We start from the raw sequence: 22,343 nt of genomic DNA, 5'->3' as shown, positions 1-22,343 counted from the left end.
AATGTCATGCTGATCACCCATTGTGATGGCTAGGAAGAGGCCTCTTTGGGGTGTGATGTCATTATTACTGTCTTTTTGTTTTAGTGACATAAAAGAAGCAAAAATGATGAACCAACAGAGCAAACAAAGGCTAAGGGTAAAAAGCGCAGAAGCTTCTTCCTTTGAATTCAGGACTTCTGACATCAGTGAAAAGGAAGGGTTAGTTTTGCACCCTGCTGGACAGAGCAGTTCTTTTGACCTTTTGGAGCTAAATTGTAGTTGTAACAAAAATGCTGATAGAGCCACAGAGTGGGAGACAAAAGCATTTCCAATTGCTGGGGAGCCTCTTCAGAAGCATCAAAGTTTGGACTGGAGCTCCATTTTGTTTGGAGCATATCCAAATTCTAAACCTGCAGATGTAGCAGGAAGATATTTTAATTCAAAGAGGCCGATAATGAGGACCAAATCAATTCCCTTTGAACTGATACAACAGAGAGACACCAAAGAGCTGGATGTCAAGGAACATGCTTCTTGTTTGGAATCTCAACCACGCAACTTTTGTCTTGAGCAGCCTCAAAAAGCAATGCATGTTTCTTCAGCAGAACTGAATTACTCGCTGCCATCTGACTCTCAGCACCAAATGTGCAATACCTCTGATGCAAAGTGGCAGGACTCTAGTGCTGTTGATGTATATTCTTACATGTCTTCAGAAGATCCTTATTTTTTATCATTGTCACCAAGTAGTGCTGGTTCTAAGATGTCTCTTGATTTACCTGAGAAGCTAGATGGAAATGTTTTACCTTGTTCTTCATTGCCAACATCCTCCACAACCCTTTTTTCTTGTTACAATTCACATGATTCTTTAGCACTGAGTCCTCCAACTGATGATCCCCTACCAAGCCAAGAGACAGCAGTAGTAGTAGGTAAGTTATCTTTAGAAGTTTATGTGGAATTTTGGATTTCACTCTGTTTCTATAGATTTGGTTTCTCTCAGTCTCCTCCTTGTCTTTCTCTGCTTTTGTCTCCTTCTTCCTTTTCCTTCTCAAAGAAATAAATTCCAGAAATGTTTTACTGATGTGGTAAGTCAAGAAGTAGCAATAACAAACATGTAATAGTGGTGAAACAGGCAGCAATGGAGGCATTCAGATCTGGTGCAGGATCTATGCCAGCAAGGGTGCTTCTAAAAAAGGCAATCCCCATTCCTTGGAATGTATCAGAGGTCCACAGTTTACCCTTAATATCCAGAAGCAACTTCCAAAGGAACAGCAGAAAGGATCTGATCCACAGTACCACGTGATCACTGGGGACTTTTATCACACAACCATGTGGCTGCACTGAGTTGAACAGATCGCTAAGAATTGAATTTTCTTGCTGCAGCAGTTGGAACAGGAGGATCCCATCCTGTGTAATAACGTAGTAGAAGAGAACATGTATTTGGTATCCTGTGTAGGACTTTAATCTTATATACACCATTACTTTCATACTCTTTCACTTTCAGAATTCTGGATTTTTGCATATTACGCATATTGTTTTTGTTTTATTGAGTGGTTTGAAAGTAGAAGTAAAAAAAAAAAAAGTAGAAGTAAATATCCTGCTAGAGATGATCATAATAGCTTGATATGGAAGAAGGTGAAGAAAAGAGCAAGTTTAACTCTCCAGGTATATTATCAGAAATTTATTTATTTATTTATTTATTTATTTTTAGAAATTTATAAATAATATTTTACTTTAAGAGGAACTAAAGAAAGTTTTTTTTCTATAACATTATTTATTGTACAGCGTTTCTTAATAAGATAGACATGTGGATGTATAGTTTGTTACAAAAATATTTCATCGGATCTAGTTCCTTATTTATTTTATATACTTTGATCTTGTTTTATAATTTAAAGGATTTTTTTTTAATATATCCACAATACCTTAAACTTCTCTGAGCATAATCATTAAAATCAAATCCCATCTTTAAGGATTGTAGCATCTTGACATGTGTGCCACCTGGTGGCAGTTTCTTATAATAGCATTTGAATTTTTCTGTAAAAATTCTCAATTTTTCTGTAGAAAAACAGAAAACTTTGTTATGCCATTGTTTTGTAAAAACCTAGTCTTCACTGTAAAATGAAGAAGAGCTGCTAAAATCTTTATAATACCACCCACTCTGTAACTGAATCCTTGGCATATTTCAAAGTGCTTTATCATGCTTTATTGTTTTCTTCATAAAACAAAAGGGTTATATAGAAAACAATTCAAAACTTCCTGAATTAATATCATGTTTTCTATTATCTTAACTGTGACTCAGTAAAAAAACTTTTGGACTTTTAAAAGAAATACTAAACTTTGAAGCAGCAGAAAACCTCCTAGGTTTGCAACTTAAAATGGAAGAATTTATTTTGCTTTTCCCTTGAGTAAACACTTACCAACTTAAGTATTGTAATGATGCTTGATGGGCTTTGGAATATAAGAATTTCCTTTGGATTTTTCTAATTAAAAATTGTGGTTGTATTTCTGACACTTTGGATAGCAACCCCTCCTTCGATGGATGATGAAGTACCCCCTCCACTTCCTGAACGGACTCCTGAATCTTTTATTGTGCTGGAGGAAGCTGGTAAGTACAGTTCAGTAAGTGTAAAATAAAGTGTGGATTAACCAGAATACTTCTCAGGTCCTGCCAATGTTCCTGTGTGTTATTGCTGAGTAACATTTGCATTGTTCTTTTTTTTTTTTTTTTTAATTTTTTATTTATTTATGATAGTCACAGAGAGAGAAAGAGAGGCAGAGACACAGGCAGAGAGAGAAGCAGGCTCCATGCACCGGGAGACTGATGTGGGAATCAATCCCGGGTCTCCAGGATCGCGCCCTGGGCCAAAGGCAGGCGCCAAACCGCTGCGCCACCCAGGGATCCCCATTTGCATTGTTCTAAAAGACAATTACAACACTCCTAAGAATTGGGCCATATATATTTACTTTCTTTCAGGAGAATTCTCACTGGGTGTTCCCAAATCCTTATCTTCACCTGCGAAGGCAAAAGTTGGAATATCACGAGAATGGAGTGGAACATCTGAGTTAAATACATCTGATGACTCTGTAAGACTTAGACCAACTAAGGTCAATAACTTTTTTTTTTCCTACTCATCTGGATTCAACAGACCATAATCCTACTCCTTGTATTTTTAACACCTATCACTCAATGAATGCTGAGCAGGTACTACTGTGCTAGAGGATGTGGGGTAAAAAGATGGATAAGACACTTACAAGTTGGACGTGACTAAGGAAGGCTTAGTGAAAGAGGAAATATTTGAGGTGATACTTGAAGGATAGGCAAAATAAATGTTTCAGAAGTAGGTAGCCTGTTCATGGTAGTCCTTTGGTAGGCTATATCATGTTTATGGTGATAATATATTGTAGAGAATTTTTTTTTTTGAATGACAGATGTCTGTATTACTTGAGATAAACTTTTCGGAATAATGCTCCCCACTTCTGGAAGTAAAATCCACGCTTCAGTAATCTTTTACATGTTTGTATATATTCTATGAACCAACTACCTTAAAATTTCAGAGATCGGAAAGGTAATGAATTAAACATTTTTAAATGCCTACAATTGCAATGCTTGTAGGCAAATAGTCTCTTTTTAATTACACTTTTAATTCATTAGTAGTTATCATTGTTGATAATATACCCACATGTAATGATCTTTATCTTAACGACTTCTAGAGCCAGGAACAATTACTCCTTTTCCAATGTCATGAAGTAATTTCAGTTTCAACAATTTACTTCCAATTAAATCTTCAGGGAAATGTTCTGAATACAAAGGAAATAAATTTTAAAAATCAGTGTAGGACCAATTGCCATGACATATAAAAATCACCATAAGGTTATAGCAGAAGATATTTGCAAATGATACATTCAATCAGGGGTTAATATCTAAAATATATAAAGAACTTATACAAGTCAACACCAAAAACACTTAAATAATCTAATTTATAAAATGGACAGAAGACATAAATAGACATTTTTCCAAGGAAGACATACCGATAGCCAACAGACATAAAAAGATGCCCATCGTTAATCATCAGGGAAATGCAAATCAAAATCACAGATATCACCTCACTCCAGTCAGAATGGTTGAAATAAAGAAACATGAGGAACAAGCATTGGTGAGGATGTGGGAAAAAAGGAACTGTCATGAATTGTTGGTGGAAATGCAAACTGGTGTAGCCACTATGGAAGACAATATGGAGGTTCCTCAAAAAGTTAAAAATAAAATTGCCATATGACCTTGTAATTCCACTACTGGATACTTACCCAATGAAAACAAAAACACTAATTTTAAAAGTTATATGCACCCCTATGTTTATTGCAGCATTCTTTATAATAGCTAAGATATGGAAGCAACCAAATGTCATCTCTAGATGAATGGATAAAGAAGATATGATAAAAAAAAAAAAGATATGATATATATATATATATACACACACACATAAGCACATATCTCATACACATATGTATCATGGGATATTATCCAGCCATAAAAAAAGAATGAGATCTTGCCATTTGTGACAACATGGATGGACCTGGAAGATATTATGCTAAGTGAAATAAGTCAGAGACAGACAATTGCCATATGATTTCACTTGTACGTGAAATTTAGGAAACAAAACAAATGAACAAAGAAAAAGGGACAAACAAAAAAACAGACTCATAATTATACAGAACAAACTGATGGGTTACCAGCGGGGAGGTGGGTGAGGATGTGAGTGAAATAGGTGAAGGGAATTAAGAGTATACTCATCATGAACAGCACTAAGTAATGTATAGAATTGTTGAATCATTAAACTTTACACCTGAAATTAATATAACATTGTATGTTAATTATACTTGAAGCTTAAAAATAATTTAAAATTTAAAAAATTCATAAGCTCGCTTTGTAAAAAAGAAAAAGAAACAAGAAATAAACTTACAAAAAGAAAGTAAAGCACTTAAAATTTTAAAAATTCATAAGCTCGCTTTGTAAAAAAGAAAAAGAAACAAGAATTAAATTTACAAAAAGAAAGCACTTAAAGGGTAAAGGATGCGTTTTCATAATTTGGTGTGCTTCCAAATTGAAAAATAGGCTCAACATTTCACAACTGTCTCTCTAAGTATATGCAATATGCTTTCAAAAGTGCCTTTTATTGCTTTGAGATTGTAAATTTCTGTACATATTCTTCTTTCACTTTTCCTTTCTTTCTTTCTTTCTTTTAGAGTGTAAAACTCCGGAGTCCCAAATCAGGTAAAAAAATTTCCTTTGGCTTTAGATGACATTTAGCCCTAAGAATTTATAGTATAAGGATGACTCCTTAAATTTAGAGTAGTTCACCTCCGGAAATGGCATGGTTCCCATAATAGCTCCCACTATTTATTAGTTTATTTCTGATTTTTCCAGGCTAGGAATTTTGTTTTGTCAAGGGCAAGGTAAACACAGGATTTTAAAACTCTGCTCCTTGATATATAGTCCTTTTAAAAAAAAAAAACCCAAAACTATTTTAGGTAGAATCTCTTAAAACTTTGAAGCTTTTTTATTTTATTAGTTTTTACCGTTGTTAGCAATGTGACTCTTTAGGTATTTAACTTGCTTGTTGCTTCTCCAGGATTTTTGAGTTTTGCTCGTTTTTTTAAAAAAAAGATTTTATTTATTTATTTGAGAGAGATAGTGAGTGAGACAGAGTGAAGAAGCAGGGGTAAGGGCAGAGGGAGAAGCTGACTCCCCACTGAGCAGGGAGCCCCACTTGGGGTTCTATCCCAGGACTCTGAGATCATGATCTGAGCTAAAGGCAGGTGCCTAACTGACTGAGCCACCCAGGCGCCCTAAGCTTTACTTATTTTATACATGGAATAACAACATCCACAGCTAACATAACTGGGCACACAAAGGTACTATACGTTATAATACATGTAGTTGCCCTTAACAAATTATTCATGTGAACGTGTTATTCAAATATACATAGGTAGTTTAACATAGAGATTAATGAACATGGGCTTTGGAGTCTGATAGGCTTTTATTTAAATCTTTAGCTTACCAGTAGTTATCAAAATGTATGACTTTGGTGAAATTATATACTTTGTTGATTTTCCTCATTTATAATACCAGGATAACAGAATTCATTTCTTAGAGAATTTTTTAAGGGTTGAGTCAGACAATGCATATAAAGCTTTTGACACAGTGGTTGTCAAATAATAAGCTCTCATTAAATGCTATTACCATTTTTATTAGATAATTATTAAATGAGCAATTCCTAAGCAAGTTCTATATGTTTTATGCAGTGTTAGCATAGGCAGGATATGTAAGAGAAGATACTGTTTAATGTTTATATTCAAACTGGGTAGGCAAAATTAATACTTACTTGGAGCCACTAACTGATCATCTGTGTGTCGCTGATTATAATCACCAAGAGTCTGGGAAAAAAGGAGGTATCACTGGAGTGGTTAGGAAAGGCTTCACTGAGTAGAAGAAAGAAATTTAAGAATATGAATAGACAGAGGAAAAAGGAGGTAAGCTCCCTCCTAGGAGCAGGGATCAGGATAACATTGACTTAAAAAGTAGAAATAAGCATGATGAGTGTAAAGAAATGGTGAGTAGGTTACTTTAGTTGTAATGGAGGATCTATTCAGGGAAATATGGAAAATAAATTTGGATAGATAAAATGTGGAAAGATTCTGAAGGATTTTAAAGGTAGGCAGATAAAATATCCAGGTCAAGGAAATCTATATATAAAGAAAACAGATTCATGGTTGTCAATCTGATCTGGGGGAAATGGGGAGTGACTGCTAAATGGATATGGAGTTTCTTTTGGGGGTAATGAAAATGTTTTGGAGACAGGTAGTGGTGATGGCTGCACAATGTACTGTCATTAATAGCAAATTTTGTTACATGTATTCCATCACACACACACGCACAGGTAGGCAGAAGAATTTAGATTTAATGCAATAAGTAATAAGCCTTGTAGGTTATTCCTCAGGGGAGAAATACAATGAAAGTGGTATTTTAGGGAGATATTTGGCAGGATATCATTAACTGCAAGTTATCTTTAGTTCCCAGGATATATCTTAACAGCAAACTGGCAGATGATAAGCAACTTCAGAGTAGATATCAAATATTTATTAAGTGCCTACTATATGCCAGGTATTATATTAGGTGCTGGAAATAAGTGTTGTACTTTACTTTTGCATATCACCCAGTATATAAGAAAGAAACAAGGGAACTTGCTTTAGAGACAAATTGTAAGGCCTAAAGAACCCAAAGACCAAAGATAGATGAAACTCTACCATTGAACCACATTTTCATTTTCAAAAGACATTAGTATAGTATATAATTATACTCAGCACTATATAATGAGATTATCATACACCCTTTGTATCTTCAGGACTTCTATTGTGGGAAAATAGCTCTATTATTTAAGATTCTTTATATCAGAGAATATTTCAAACACATTTTAAGCCTACCCTAATAGCATTATCACACCAATGTAATTAACAATAATTCCTTATTATTATCTAATCTCCAGATTTTATTCCGTTTCCTCAAATTGCCTCAAAAATGTCTTTTTTTACAGTTGGTTTATTTGGATCTCGATTCAAAGTCTACATACTGCATTTGGTTTATATATTTGTTCAGTCTTATAAAATCTGTAACAGTTTCTCCTTTTTATATTTTCTTATGCTATTTATTTGTAGAAGAGCATGGGTCGTTTGTGCTAAAGACTGCAGATATTCTGGATTTTTGTTGATTGTATTCTCATGGTTTTATTTATTAACATGTTACTCTATCCCCCCCAGGATTCTGTGTAAAATGGCAGTTAGAATTAGAAGCTTGGGGGTGCCTGGGTGGCTCAGTTGGTTAAGCGTCTGCCTTAGGCTCAGGTCACGATCTCACAGTCCTGGGACCAAGTCCTGTGTAGAGCTCCCTGCTTAGTAGGGAGCCTGCTTCTCCCTCTCCTCACTGCTTATGCTCTTTCTCGCTATCTCTATCTAGCAAATAAATAAAATCTTTAAAAAAGAAAGATAAGAATTAGAAGCTTGATTAATTTCAAGTTCAATTCCTTTGGAAGAATACTTTTCTAAGAGAGTACAAGTTTCTGATGAATCATAGGCTTATTGGCTAAAACACTAGAGGAACAAAATACTTGAGGCTCCAGTTATGGTTCAGATAATTTTTTTATTTGCTTGTGTAGGTTAATATTGAAAAATATGGAAAAGTTACAGATCAAAAGGGGGTTTTGACATAACTTGTTGGATTGTTGTTTTGTTTTCTTTTGTTGTGTACTCTTCTTATTACAGATCAACATCAAGATCGTTCTTCTCCCCCACCACCTCCACTCCCAGAAAGAACTCTGGAGTCCTTCCTTCTTGCTGATGAAGATTGTAAGTGGCAGTATATTCCTCTCAAAAAAGCTATAAAAAATGAGACTTCTAAAAGATTAACAATAAAGTGGGACCTAAATGGAAAAGGTATAAAGAACGATTAAACAAGATAAAAATAATACATTTAAAAAGACCTGTAATGTATTGCAAAAATAAGGCATAAAAAAGCCAAGCTAAGAATTACTGAATATATCACTATATATAACCCAAAGGCTTAAAAAGCTATGCAACAAAACTGTTTTTTTTTTTTTTTTTAAGGTATGCAGGCTCAGTCTATAGAGACTTCTTCTACTAGCTGTCCTAGTACCATGGAAAATTCAACATCTTCAAAGCAGACATTAAAGACTCCTGGAAAAAGTTTCACAAGGACTAAGGTAAAGAAGATGGGAGTTTTAAGAAATATGCCAGAGTCTTTCTGTTTCTGAAGGTGTTCACACTCCCTGCCTCCCCTGCTGCCAGAATCAGGATGGAAATTAGATTGTTTATAAGAGAAGCAGATTGAGAACAAGACTGTTAATCATTAGGGGAACTGATTTAAAAAATCATAAATCATAGTATACGCACAGTATATAGTTTAAAAAGGAATAAGAACTTCCTCAGTATATTTATATATTATTTATTAACTTTTCCTTAAAAGGTAGGAAATATAATCTATATTTGTATTATAAGGTACAAGTGACTCTGGAAAATACACAAGAAATGAACTATATTGGTTATCTCTGAAGGGAGGGTTAGAAACTGGGTAGATGGAGAGCAAAGATGGGAGCATTTTGATTATAATATTTTGAATTATAAATAAATGATCTATTTTAAAAAATTAAATAATTTTCTGAAGAATATAATTTATTAAATATCTATTTTATAGGAGAGTACACTTCTGTTAGGTGTTAGGAAAATAAAAATGTCATAAAGGACACCCACCCTTGAAAAGAGAACAGTTAATCCATTGGAATAGAATGCCTATATGAAACAACATGAAAATATAAACAAAAAATAGATTAAAAACATACATGCTGAGATATGTTAAGAAAAGAAGAAATATAGATCAGTTCCTGGAGGTTAAATAAGTTAGGGACTTCCTCATAAAGGAAGCAGAATGGGTTTGCTGAATGGATGGAGCAGGAAGTGGCATGGTTAACAGTATGGAGTGGACCTTAGTAAATTTAGCTCAGAATGTGATTGGCCAAAGTTCTTGGCTAGAATGAGAATGGCTGTATATCACAGCTATCTTAAGAAGCTATTGTGGATTCTGGAATGGTCCTGATAAAGAAGAAAAGTAGGAACTCCTTTTTTCTCTGATATTTTGATAGCACTATTTCTAAATATATAGGGTGATTCTTATGTGGATGGGAAAAAGTAGCAAGGTAAAATCAAGGGAAGACTTTGAGCTGAATTAAAATAGCAAGATGGAAAAATAATTTTGTGTGTGTGATGGCTATTTTTAAGGAAATTAATCCTTTCGACTGAAGTCTATATTTCTACTTGATTAAAGTGTTTTGGATTTCATAGGAAACAATAAAAAACTAATATTTGCTTTTGTATTTTTGCAGAGTTTGAAAATTTTGAGAAACATGAAAAAGAGTAAGTTTTTTTTACTTGTATTTTAGAATACATATACCACTTTAGCAATTACATAATTTTTCCTTATATAACCACTCTGTGAAAAAATTAACAATATTATTCCTATACAGAGCCTTGCTATGGCTCTAATATTATTCCTATACAGAGCCTTGCTATGGCTCTTTGTATCAGAACAAACACTCCCAGCCCTTGTAGTGTGAAGCTCCACAATGCTAATATTGGAAGGAAGTAAGGGGAGGAGGAGTTTTTGTTTAATAGACAAGAATGAGAATATGATGTTTGGCATTTTGTACTCATCCTAAGACGCTGTCATACAATTGTGTTATTTAAAATTCCTAGCAGCCTAATCTCAGATGTATTTTCTTTGAAAAGCGTCACAGCCAAGCATATTGTGAAACAAATGTGTTGATTTAATGAAAGAAGCAAAGTATTGACACGTTTCCATTTTTGCCAAGTATTATTAGCAATAAAAGTCTGTTGCTTATTATTTTTGCTATATTGTAATGAAAACAAAACCAAAAGACTCTTGAAGCTGTGGGAAGTTGGTTATCTTAGAAATCCTTATATATAACTACGAAGTATATAAAACATAGTGATACGCTTTTTATACATTTGATCCACTTGGTTAATCACCAAGGACCAAACAGGTATTTGGCATTATACCAATGTCATAGGGAGGGTCAGAGAGTACTGAGAAAACACAATTTATAGTATTGTCTATATAAGAAGGTTTATAGTGAAGCTTATTTCTTCTAACTATTCTCTTCATTTGTGGTCAATAAACTTGTGCGAGCCTGCCTTCATTGACACTATACCTCATCTTGGAAGTGAATGGATTTCTCAGCTATGAGGGCTAAAGTATGATTGGAAAATATATGCTTTCCTCTAAAGTGAGTCAAAAGAGAATGTAAACATTTCAGAGGGAACTGTAGTATAGAACAGCCCAAAGCAAAGCAGTGACTGACTTGAATAGCTAGCCAGGTTGGTTTGAACAGTTTAGCTTATGAAACACCTAGTTTTCTTTCTCTTAAAAAAAATCACCTTTTTTTGTTTTGTTTTGTTTTGTTTTTAATATATAAAGCCCAACTCTATCTTGGGGATAGGAAAGACACAAAAACTTCAGGTAAGTTTAGGTTGGCATAGATTCCATATGTGGTGGGACTCTAGAGACTCTGAATCTAATTTCTAAATAAGACCTCCGAAATCATTCTCTAGATCTAAGCTAATTTCAATTTCTCAGTTGCTTTCATCCTCCGGTCTTTAGTCCTTAAATGAAGAACAATATCTGGCCTTCAAAAGTGATCCTGAAGCTTCAGATTTATCTGCCTGTACTTAAGTAGGTGTCCTCTTACCCTTCTAGATGGTTCATGACTCATAAAGTCCAGTAGTTCTCCCTTTAGCCTGGATCTCTAATTGATCTCTAGTTAAAGCTGGTCCTACTTATAATAAAATGGGGATTCTTCATCTGTTGTTTTAAGCTGACATTAAGAATAGTGTCATTCATTCATTGAATATTCATTGAGTGCCTATTATGTGCCAGGCATTCTTCAAGGCACTGGGTATATGATGGCAAACATAGCAGGTAATGGGCTATGCCTTTACGGAACTTAAGTCTAGTGACGGATTCGGATATTAATTCAAAGATGCAGGATAACACATGGTAATAAATGCTGTGCAGGAAACCAAGAGGGTAATTATAAGAGAGAATAGCAAAGGGGATTTATTTGGAATAAGTGGTCTGGGAGACCCTTTTTAAGTAATGATTCAACCTGAGACATGGAGGAGTAGCCAGCCAGGGGAAAAGTGGAGAGAGGAGCTCTCCAGATAGAGGGAGCAGCATATGCAAACTCTCTGACGTGTGAGTTTGGTGTTGTAGGAATTGAGAGAAAGCCATCATAGCTGCATGGTATTAGGAGGAAAGAGTAGTAAAGTGTGGTTGACAAGATGGTGCAGGTGAGGGAGAAGGTTAAATCTTTACAGGTCATGTTAAGTAGTTTAGAGTTTATTCTAAGTACAATAGGAAGTCATTGAAGAGCTTTGGGCAGAGATGTTACATGATGTTTTTCAAAAAGATCACTCTGGCTGCTGTGTAGAGAATGAATTACAGGGTGACAAAAATTGAAGCTATCAACCATGATGCCTTTTGTCTGCTTTTGGTGGGAAACTTTAATTACTCAGATATCCTCCAGTTTCAAGTGATAGGAAACCCAACTTAAGCTAGTTTAAGCAGAAAAGGGGAATTCATTGGTCTGTAACCAAGAGAGTTCAGACGATATAATCAGGACCTAATCTCATTCCATATCTCCAGCTTTGTTTTACTCTGTGTTTGCTCATTCATAGGCAGGCTTTTACCATGTGGTTTCAGACTTGTGATGGAAAAAATGAGCTCTTTCCTGGTTGCTCAAGCAACAGTCTGATGACTAGGGCTGATTGGGCTTGATTGTCTTGGTTTGGTTCATTTGCTCATCCTTGAAACAATTATTATCAGCGTATTCTGATTAAGTATAGCAGTGTCATGCTATCATACTATTATTAAAATATTTAATAATTGTTACACATGGACAATGACCAATAAGAAATGAGGTCAGATCTAAACAACTGGTATGACCATGGCAATGTACCAACTGAAAATTAGCACCAGTCATAGGTCAGTTCCTTGATCTAAGGATAGAACCAACTTCACCAGAAGTATGAGAGCTGGAAAATTGGGGAGGGGTGATTTCCTAAAGGAAAGCTCAAGTTCTGCTATGAGAAGGAGGAATTAACGCTGGGCAGGCAGCATAAAAATATCTATGACATAATATAGTTCTACTGGAGCTGCCATAGGGGAAAAAAACCAAGATATTTCATTAAATGAGAAAAGCAAATTATAGGATAGTCAGTCTTGTTTATGTAATAACATAATAAAACTAAGTACTTACAAGTATATTAAATTCAACCACATGGCACTGCCATTTTGGAAAACAGAAACAAAAACCAAACTGTGACAAGTCAATATGCAAAATATCAGTTCTCTCTGATATATATATTTGCAGAATCTTTGTCCTCTGTGATAAAACAAAAACAACATTCCCTTTTGGCACACTTTTCTTTCTGAAGGATGTATATAACTCTTAGTTCATATGCAGTTTAGTGATAATTGATATGTCCTAAACTTTCGCACCTTCACTCATTTATTCATGTCTCTAACCTGAGTGCTTAGTCCAATGCTTGGCACATAATAGGCATTCAATAAATATATATTTTAATGGAATATGACTGAAATTCACCATGTACTCCTAGTGATTCATACTCAAGTACCTCCATGAAGAGGGCGGTTTTTCTTGAATCCTAGCATTAGGCATGTGTTTATAAACATAGATGCAGTCCTCACGCTGTACACTGAAAATGCTGACAACCAAAGGAAAGGTGAATATTTATAATTTATCCCTAATCATATGCTGTTTTTACACCAAGTTTTATAGATGGTTTATACAAACCTGACATTATCTTTTTTCACTGCTAGGTAGTGTACATGCAAGATGTGAATGATGTTTTCACTAGATCATTTTTTAAAATTGGGCAGAAACTGTTACATGATTAAGGGGTTCTGGGAAGAGGAACTTATTTTCAAGCCTAGCTATAAGTAGCTAAAATAGCAAAACAAAGAAACAAAGCCATATATCAATGTTTTGGGGGAGATTCTGGGCCTAACTAGAATCATTTATAATGGGGAAAAGATAGGCTAGAAAGTGAAGGAAGATATTCAGGAGTAAAATACTGTACAGACATGCCATAGGTGAATGAATGTGGGACACAAATTATTTAAAAATGTGTTGAGTGATCAGAGTGCATGGGTGGCTCAGTAAGTTAGGCATCTGCGTCTTGATTTCAGCTCAGGTCATGATCTCAGGGTCGTGAGATCCAGCCTGGAGGCTGCTTAGGATTTCTCTCTCCCTCTACCCCTCTTCTCTCCCCACACTCCCCTGCATGGACATGCTCTTTCTCTCCTCTCTAAAAAAAAGTGATCAAAGTGCAAAGTAAAATGAAATAATAAACCACAGTGTGAATTCCCCAAGAAGTTGATTCACAATGTAATGGATGTTATTTCTGAATTCTCTGGTGTTTCCCTTTAGTGTTGGGCTTTACTGTACAATCCATTTCCAAAGGGAAAAAAACCCTTTCAAAAAACACCCACATAAAAATGAGATTATAGTGTTAACCTATTTGTAAGCATCTATATTTTGTTATATTTTATGGTAATATGTTTACCTGGGAGTATTACTTTGGAGGAAATGTTTAATTTCAAAATTATGTGGTCTGATAAGCAGTAATTAGAGTCTGCCTTCATTTTTCTCCCTTACATTTTTTTCTTCTGATTCTAGGTATCTGTAATTCTTCCCCACCAAAAAAACCTGCAGACTCTGTTCAGTCAAATCACTCCAGCTCCTTTCTGAATTTTGGTATGTGTATTATTTTCCAGCAGAGTTAAAAAAATGTTTATCTTATAGTATGATACAACTTAAAATATGATTCAAGGTTGATGGTAAGCCCTTATATTTGTATTCTTTCCATGCAATTTATCTTTTTATTTTTGACCTTAGCTACCTCTCAACATCTTCCCTAGGACCAAAATGCCTAGCATAGCAGAAAATGAAGCTAGGTAATCAAATGACTCTGTTGGCATGTAGTAAATGAATGTGACTAGCCAAAGCCAAATAAAGAAATTCTGAGATGCTAGGATACTCCATTTCATGTTTCAAGTTTCAGGTATGAAACTTATAATCAAAGTTATAAAAAAATACAAGTGTGATCATAAGAACAAGAGTTGCTATCTAATCTTATATTGCTCATTCTCCATAGGAGCTGAAGCACAAATTTTGACAGTTTAAAGGAATTGTTTGCCACACTGCTCCTAGCTATAAACTTAAAATAATTTCATATTATTTTAAGCATCCTATTATACTATAGGACATAAATTCATGATACTCTTTAAGATAGCATCACATACACTATAAATTTTTGTAAGTACAGCAATTAATGTAGGCTATTATTACTAAATTTGTTACCCAAAAGACAGACCCCCTGAAACGGTCCGGGAGCCTCCTAGGGTTCCCTGGGACAAGACCTTGAGAACTGCTGCTCTGTAGTATTATTCTTATCTGCATGGTTAAAATTGTGTCACTGCCATGTCCAGATGGCAGGTGGCAAGAAATTGAGAGGAAAATGTGGAAGAGGTGTGGCCTCCTCTTCTGGTCTTGAGGTACTTGGCCTGGAAGTGGCAACATCATGTCCGCTTACATTCCCTTGAAGGGAATTTGGACATGTGCTACATCTAAATTGCAAAAGCAACTGGGAAATGTAAGCAGTTGCTGAGATACAATCGTATTCCTGAGGAAGGAAGGAAGGATTTTGGTAGACCAGTAGCAATCTCTACCACACCTGGATAAAGGTCCCTATTCATTCCACCTTGGCAAAATATTTAACTAGAATCTCTGTATATGTTTCTTGGTCTGTAGAGTTTTACTTGGATTCCATTAACTCTAAGGTTTAAAGTTGTTAGGGGAAAAAGAAGTTATTCTTATGAAATCATTTAGTTAAAAATTTCATATAGATTATTATATAACCTATGAAAAAAGCACCAAACTTTGCCTGAACACAAATGTTCCCTTGCTTCCTTTTCTCTTAATCAGTGATACTACTTGAGTTAACTCATGACCCATCTAACTTTACATGTGATCTAATATGAAGATGTGATCTAAAATGAAGATAAACTGTTAGAGAGCCTCTTCCATATTATTTCTTCTGAAATATGCTTAGATTTGAGTATTTACTTACTTAAAAAGCACAACTCTTTGACATTTTTTAGAAAAGAAGCAATATAAATTGTACTGTTTTACTTAAAACGGCATTTAAATGTGAATGTTAAAAATTTGTGGTTTAGAGATCCCTGGGTGGCGCAGCGGTTTGGCGCCTGCCTTCGGCCCAGGGCGCGATCCTGGAGACCCGGGATCGAGTCCCACGTCGGGCTCCCGGTGCATGGAGCCTGCTTCTCCCTCTGCCTGTGTCTCTGCCTCTCTCTCTCTCTCACTATCATTAAAAAATAAATAAATAAATAAATAAATAAATAAATAAATAAATAAATAAATAAAATAAATAAATAAAAATTTGTGGTTTATAAACATTTTTATTTTTCCTGAATTGGCCTACATGCAAAAAATGGTAGCTCACTATTGTTCTACTCAGGATTTATCAGTGAAAAAGACTGAATATAGGTATTCCTCAAATTTCAAATACTTAGTACTTGTATATTATGTTCTTACTTCTATTCTGTCCACTTGGGGGTTATAGTCAAGTTATCTGGACTGAATAGATGAGTTTGTGACTGTGTCTCTGAAACTATATAACCAAAAATATTTGTCCTTCTATTTTCTTTTTTATCACTCAAAGGAGTAAAACACACATGAACTTGGCTGTGTGCTTCTTCTCCCCCCAAATTTTTATCATCACTATTATTAACTTAGCAAGTTTCTTGTTATATCTTCTTTTCTTCTCTTCCCTACTCTCCTTTTCTTCTAGTTCCGATATAGGTTTTTTGTTTGTTTGTTTGTTTGTTTGTGTGTGTGAGTGTGTGGTTCTGATTGAAGCAACACTTAAGTAGTTACTATGTGCCAGGCATTGTGCTGGATGCTTTAACAAATACCTCCTCTGATCTTTTCATTGGTTCTGTTCAAAGCTTTCATTGTTTAATTTGAGCAGTTTAAGTTGCACTTAAAGTTGTCAGAGTACCTTGAAAATATACCTTCATCAAAGAAAAGTCTTATATTGAAGTGATAAAGAGACATTGTTATCAATCTGTAAATTTTTTGAAGGGACTTAAAAATAGTTTTCATTGTTTGTGTAAACCTTGTTTTCCTCCTTTTGTGGTGGTGGTGGTGGGGTGGGCAGAAAGAGTGTTTGAAGGAGACGGATAAATAAAAGTGATTAACTACTTAGTTTTTCAGGATTGTTTATTAGTTTATTTTCTAAGCTTTTCAAACACAATGTCTTAGTAAGTTGAGTGCTTTCTGGGATGAAGTAGAAATTTAACTGAATTTAATACGATGATTTTGTAAAAAAAAAATAGTGCTTATTTTTCTGAAATTGAAATTTTCAGTTTTGTTTTGTTTTGTTTTGTTTTTGATGAGTGTGTGGTGGGTGAAAAGATGCAGACGTAGGATATTAAAAAAAATTAACAAGTGGGCAAAGCACTTGAATAGACATTTTTCTGAAAAAGACATGGATGGCCAACAGGTAATGTGAAAAGATGCTTGATATCACTAATGATCAGGGAAATGCAAATCAAAATCACAGTGAGGTATCACCTCACATCTGTCAGAATAGCCATTATCAAAAAGACAACAGACATGATATTAGCTAGCCTGTGAAGAACCCTTGCCTGTGTGAATAAAATTGGGATAGCCATTATGGAAAACAATATGGAAGTTCCGCAAAACACTAAAAATAGGGACATCTGGATGGCTCAGTAGGCTAAGTGTCTTCAGCTCAGGTCATGGTCCCAGATTGAGCCCTGCATCCAGCCCTGCAATCTCCCTCTTTCTTTGGCTGCCACTCCCCCTGCTTGTACGATTTCTCCATCAAATAAATAAATAAATAAATAAATAAATAAATAAATAAATAAATAAATAAATAAAATCTTAAAAAAAATTTTTTTAAAACCCCATGAAAAATAGAACTATCATATATGATCCAGCAATCCTACTTCTGTATATATGAAATCATTACCTCAGAAGAAATGTCTGCACCCCATGTTCATCGCACCATTATTTACAATAGACAAGACATGGAAACAACTTAATTCTCCATCTGACAGATGAATGCATAAAGCAGATATGTATACATTTCATATTTTTATGAAAAGAAGGAAATCCTGTTGTTTGAGACAACATGGATGAAACTGGTGGGCATTATTATACTGAGATAAGCCAGTTGGAAAAGACAAATATTGTATGTTTTCACTTATATGTGGAATCTAAAAAAGCCAAATTCACAGAAATATAGAGTAGAATGGCCAGTGGCTGGGGGAAATGGAGATATATGTCAAAGGGTATAAGCTTGGCCAGTGGCTGGGGGAAATGGAGATATATGTCAAAGAGTACAAACTTTCAGCTGTAAGATGAATAAGTTCTGGGGGGTCTAATGTACAGCACAATAATTATATAATTAACAGTACCGCATTTTATACTTGAAAGTTTAGAGTAAATCATAAATATAATCACCATGAAAACATGGTAATCATATGAGGGGATGGAGGTGTTATGTAGCCTTAATGTGGTAATCACTTCACAATATATATGTGTATCAAATCATCATGTGTACATCTTAAATTTACAGATGTTATAGGTCAATACTATGTCAATAAAACTGGAAAAAGAAGGATATTACAGTTTACCCTTGAACAATGTGGAGGATAGGGATGTCCCCCTGCCCCTGGTGTGTCAACAATCTACAAAACTTGAAATCTCCCAAAATGTAACTCCTGATAGCGTACTGTTGACCAGAAGTCTTACCCATCATAAATAGTTGATTAACATATTTTGTTTGCCCTATATATCATATGCTGTGTTCTTACAATAAAGTAAGCTAAAGAAACGCCGTTCAAGGGTCAACTGTACAGGCTGAATTACCAAAGGTTGTTAAAACCAGGGTTCTTCATATAATTTTTACCATTATTAAATTTGTAAGTGTTCTATGAAATTAAAATGTTATTAGTGTTATCATTCATGCATTAAGTACTATGCCTTTACAATCTATTATTAAAGTGATCCAAGATATTGCCTTTTTGAAAAAAAATCCATGTATTTGCATATATCATATGCTCTAAAACCTAATAATTCATTTCTATACTAAAAAACTTTTCATTCAATTTTTTGTTCCCAGGTTTTGCAAATCGTTTTTCAAAACCCAAAGGACCAAGGAAACCACCATCAACTTGGAATATTTAACACAACTGGAATATAGGCTGCAAGTTCATTTACAAATAAAAGTACTATAATACTGCTATCTAAAATAAGGTTTCCATATTCATAATTTCAACAACGAAGATACTGTAATGTGTTAGTAGCAATATCAGAAAAGGATATTCAAATAAGTGCCAGAAATTTTATATTTTCATCTTATTTCTATTGAGTTGGAAATTGGAAATAAGTTTGTCACCTGAGCTTAAGTAGAGAATGCTGCATGAGAAACAGTTTTAGAATGGACTTATTTTTCACTTTGGAAGTTATTTTTATTCTACTTTCTACAGAAACATAAACTTCAAAATATTTTTAAGAATTGGATCTCAACTGTTTACCTTGCCAGAATTTACTATACAAAGCGTTTCGCAAAATCTGACTTGTGGTTGTGGTACAAAATTACTACTTGTGACAGAGACTATTCCCTGGGAGTTATTTTTGCCTAAATTCCTTGCACATCTCCCCAAAGATGGAAAACTAGAGAAAAGGAGAAGTTAGATTTAAGAGAATTAAGTAAATCATGAAAATCTTTGCTGTTTGGTTATATTCACTAACAAGATGTTCAACTGCATTTTCTGTCTTTACCAAAGCTATTCAGTTACCAAGTCTAGAAGAATAATCAGCAAAATAGCTACCTTTTGGTAGCATTTTCTTCATTTCAAAGGTCCGACATAAACACGTGCAACTTATATCCAACCAGCTGGAGGTTTTACATTTTTCTATATGGAATATGGACCTGCTTTAAGAAAATCTGAGTTTTCAAAGCTGATTTTATGTAACAAGTTAGCGAGTAATTATTGTTAGATTCCCCCTGAGTTCTCCTAATGATTTAAAACTTAGAAACTAAGTTTAACTTTTAGAAACCAGAAATAAACAGCACTTGTTCTTCAGTATCTTTCATTATGAACCCTAATGACAGCGCAAACTGGATGATGTATGTGTTAGCCTGTTTACTGTAGTACAATGTACACAATAGGTGCTGAATAAACTGTTTCTAAACTGACTGCACCGCAGTGTTCATTTGGCCGAATACTTCTCCAGGCGCTCGTGCCATTTCGGAGTACTTCACTGTAATCAGTTATCCCCAGATACCTTTATCACGGACCAAACGCGTCAACAGAATCTTAGGTAAAATCTAAAATCCTGACGATGGATTTGTGAATGAATTTCCGGGCAGCAACCCTGGTGAACTGTGACGATTTTTGGAATGTTCCATGGTAGGCACCTTTCTCAAATTTATGCAACCTTCTACTTGTGACTCGGGGGGGGGGGGAAAAAAAACTTATTTAGAAAAGTTTTAAAACACGGTTTTCCGTCTAGAATTCTTTCGTCGCCGAGGAGACGGATTCAAAACAAATGATGGCCTCTACCTTTCGAGGCAAGGGGGGCGGGGGGCGGGGGCGGGCGGCGCGGCTCGGGGCGAGGTGGGGCGCGCGCCCCAGGCGCCCAGGCAGCTCTCGCACCTGCCCGGGGACGCCGGTGGCCGTAACCATGGCAGTGCCCGCCGAGAGGTTACAACATGTCTTCGCGGCGGCCCCATCACATTCTACACCCAAATCGCCCTCGTTTCACAAATGACCAAGTTCCCCTTTCTTCTCCATTATTTCATCGCTTTTATCCAAAGATAAAAGGCCGCAGATTCTTTTACCTGACAAAGGTCACGCGAGGAACGTGAAACTTTAAAAGTACCTAAGGAGACCACCGACTCGGTGTAAAACGACGCAAAGGCCCACGAACGCGCTGACAGGAACGCGCCCGCAGACGCCGAGAGCCACGAACATTGTCTCGGCCGTTAAGGCGGTTGGCGGCAACTCTCCGCCCAGCGGCGGTTGCGTCGCGGCCCGAAGCGTGACTCGGCGCACGCTCTCTTGCCGCTCCTCCTCTCCCGGAGCCGGGGATGCGGCGGGGCGCCGGGAACTACAGCTCCCGTGAGACTCAGCGCGGCCCAGGGTGCTTTACAATAGGGCTCGCTCGGCGAGGCCTGCGGAGAAGCGCTGAGAACGGCCGCTTCCGGCATGTTTGGCTCCGGAGGAAGAGCCTCCGACGAGTGGAGGGCGGGGGAGAGACTCCAATGCCCAGCGGGCCGTGCGCGGGCGGCGCTTGCGCGATACGCGGACGGGGGGGCGGTCGGGCCATTTAAATGTGTGTTTGTGGGTGAAATGGCTGCGCAGGTCGGAGCGGTGCGCGTAGTACGGGCGGTGGCGGCGCAGGAGGAGCCGGACAAAGAAGGGAAGGAGAAACCCCATGCCGGGGTCTCGCCGCGGGGAGTGAAGCGGCAGCGCCGAGCGAGCAGCGGGGGGTCTCAGGAGAAGCGGGGGCGGCCGAGCCAGGACCCCCCTCTTGCTCCCCCTCACCGGCGGCGTCGCAGCCGCCAACATCCCGGGCCGCTGCCGCCAACCAATGCAGCCCCAACCGTCCCGGGCCCTGTTGAGCCTCTGCTCCTGCCGCCTCCGCCTCCACCTTCGCTGGCACCCGCCGGGCCCGCTGTCGCTGCCCCGCTCCCGGCCCCAGGCACCTCGGCCCTCTTCACCTTCTCTCCCCTGACGGTGAGCGCGGCCGGGCCCAAGCATAAGGGCCACAAGGAGCGGCACAAGCACCATCACCACCGCAGCTCCGATGGTGACCCCAGCTCCTGCGTTCCGGGCGATCTCAAGCACAAGGACAAGCAGGAAAACGGCGAGCGGACCGGAGGGGTGCCTCTGATCAAGGCCCCCAAGAGAGGTGAGAGCAGGCGAACTGCCCGAGCTTGGGCTCTGGGTCTCTCTCAGTTCTCATATCCCGCCCCTTTAGCGCTGAAAGACGCCAAACCCCCGCTTACCTCCTGCTGCTCTACTCCCCTAAGCCCACTGGGGTGGACTCTGCATTTCAGACCGTTGACACAGCCTGACCTACTTGAGGCTTCTCGTTTCGAGGCCGAGCTGTCAGTTACTAACCCCCTGTACCAGGCAGGCTCCCCCCACCCCGCCCCCGCCCTTCACCCCGAGCCTTTCCCGACGTTTGTTTTCAAATTCGCCAGGGTTTCCGCGCCGCGCGGTCCTTGGCGAGGGATTAGTTGCTGGGGTATTATAAAACTGCTTTTCTAAAGTAAAGATTTGTCGCTAAAATCCTTTCTTCTTGTTGTCTTTTGTGGAAATCTGTAATAGCAGCTCTCCTAGTCCAAAATATTCATGGGTATGGTTTGGGGCTTTTAATGAGTTTGAATTCTTACAGAGGTTGCTTGACTCACAGGTTGCTTTAGCTTTTGCCAGGTAAAATATCAAACGTAGCTTGTAGTGGTTCTTTTCTATCCGGAGGTGAAATCGTTTTTAATTTTTATATTGAATCTTAATTCTGGGAAGAGGGTTGGGGAAGGGTTTCTGTTCCTTTTGGTCCTAGGAAATCGGACTAACCATGCCT

At 37.1% G+C, this 22,343-nt stretch overlaps 2 protein-coding genes and 1 long non-coding RNA gene across 5 annotated transcripts in view; 2 read left to right on the top strand and 1 right to left on the bottom strand.

Annotated features, from left to right (window-relative positions):
• The window catches only part of PTPN22 (protein tyrosine phosphatase non-receptor type 22), a 60,334-nt gene extending 40,383 nt beyond the window's left edge, over nucleotides 1-19,951 (top strand). Inside the window, exons 13-22 of one of the 3 annotated variants that reach the window (XM_038561807.1) lie at nucleotides 85-902; nucleotides 2,495-2,578; nucleotides 2,948-3,057; nucleotides 5,215-5,242; nucleotides 8,287-8,370; nucleotides 8,629-8,744; nucleotides 9,921-9,951; nucleotides 11,033-11,074; nucleotides 14,316-14,393; nucleotides 18,871-19,951. In XM_038561807.1, the coding sequence (XP_038417735.1) occupies nucleotides 85-902; nucleotides 2,495-2,578; nucleotides 2,948-3,057; nucleotides 5,215-5,242; nucleotides 8,287-8,370; nucleotides 8,629-8,744; nucleotides 9,921-9,951; nucleotides 11,033-11,074; nucleotides 14,316-14,393; nucleotides 18,871-18,935 (1,456 nt within the window). In that variant the 3' untranslated portion in view covers nucleotides 18,936-19,951. Of the gene's footprint in view, nucleotides 1-84; nucleotides 903-2,494; nucleotides 2,579-2,947; nucleotides 3,079-5,214; nucleotides 5,243-8,286; nucleotides 8,371-8,628; nucleotides 8,745-9,920; nucleotides 9,952-11,032; nucleotides 11,075-14,315; nucleotides 14,394-18,870 lie in introns of all 3 variants that reach the window. The other 2 variants (XM_038561806.1, XM_038561808.1) reach the window with 2 other exon arrangements.
• Nucleotides 2,643-20,996, bottom strand: LOC102153166. Its single transcript, XR_005372592.1, has 3 exons — nucleotides 20,596-20,996; nucleotides 3,654-3,771; nucleotides 2,643-2,986 (listed from the first exon to the last, which is right to left on the bottom strand). It is a non-coding gene; the product is annotated as an uncharacterized LOC102153166 (long non-coding RNA).
• Nucleotides 20,376-22,343, top strand: part of RSBN1 (round spermatid basic protein 1) — a 45,728-nt gene continuing 43,760 nt past the window's right edge. Inside the window, exon 1 of the mRNA XM_038561809.1 lies at nucleotides 20,376-21,668. Coding sequence (XP_038417737.1) covers nucleotides 20,963-21,668 — 706 coding nt within the window. The 5' untranslated portion in view covers nucleotides 20,376-20,962. The remainder of the gene's footprint in view (nucleotides 21,669-22,343) is intronic.

The sequence above is a fragment of the Canis lupus genome, chromosome 17 (genome assembly GCF_011100685.1).
Source record: "Canis lupus familiaris isolate Mischka breed German Shepherd chromosome 17, alternate assembly UU_Cfam_GSD_1.0, whole genome shotgun sequence".
NCBI lineage: Eukaryota > Metazoa > Chordata > Mammalia > Carnivora > Canidae > Canis > Canis lupus.
Note: the sequence above shows the minus strand (reverse complement) of the source record. Positions and strands in the feature narration are given on the sequence as shown.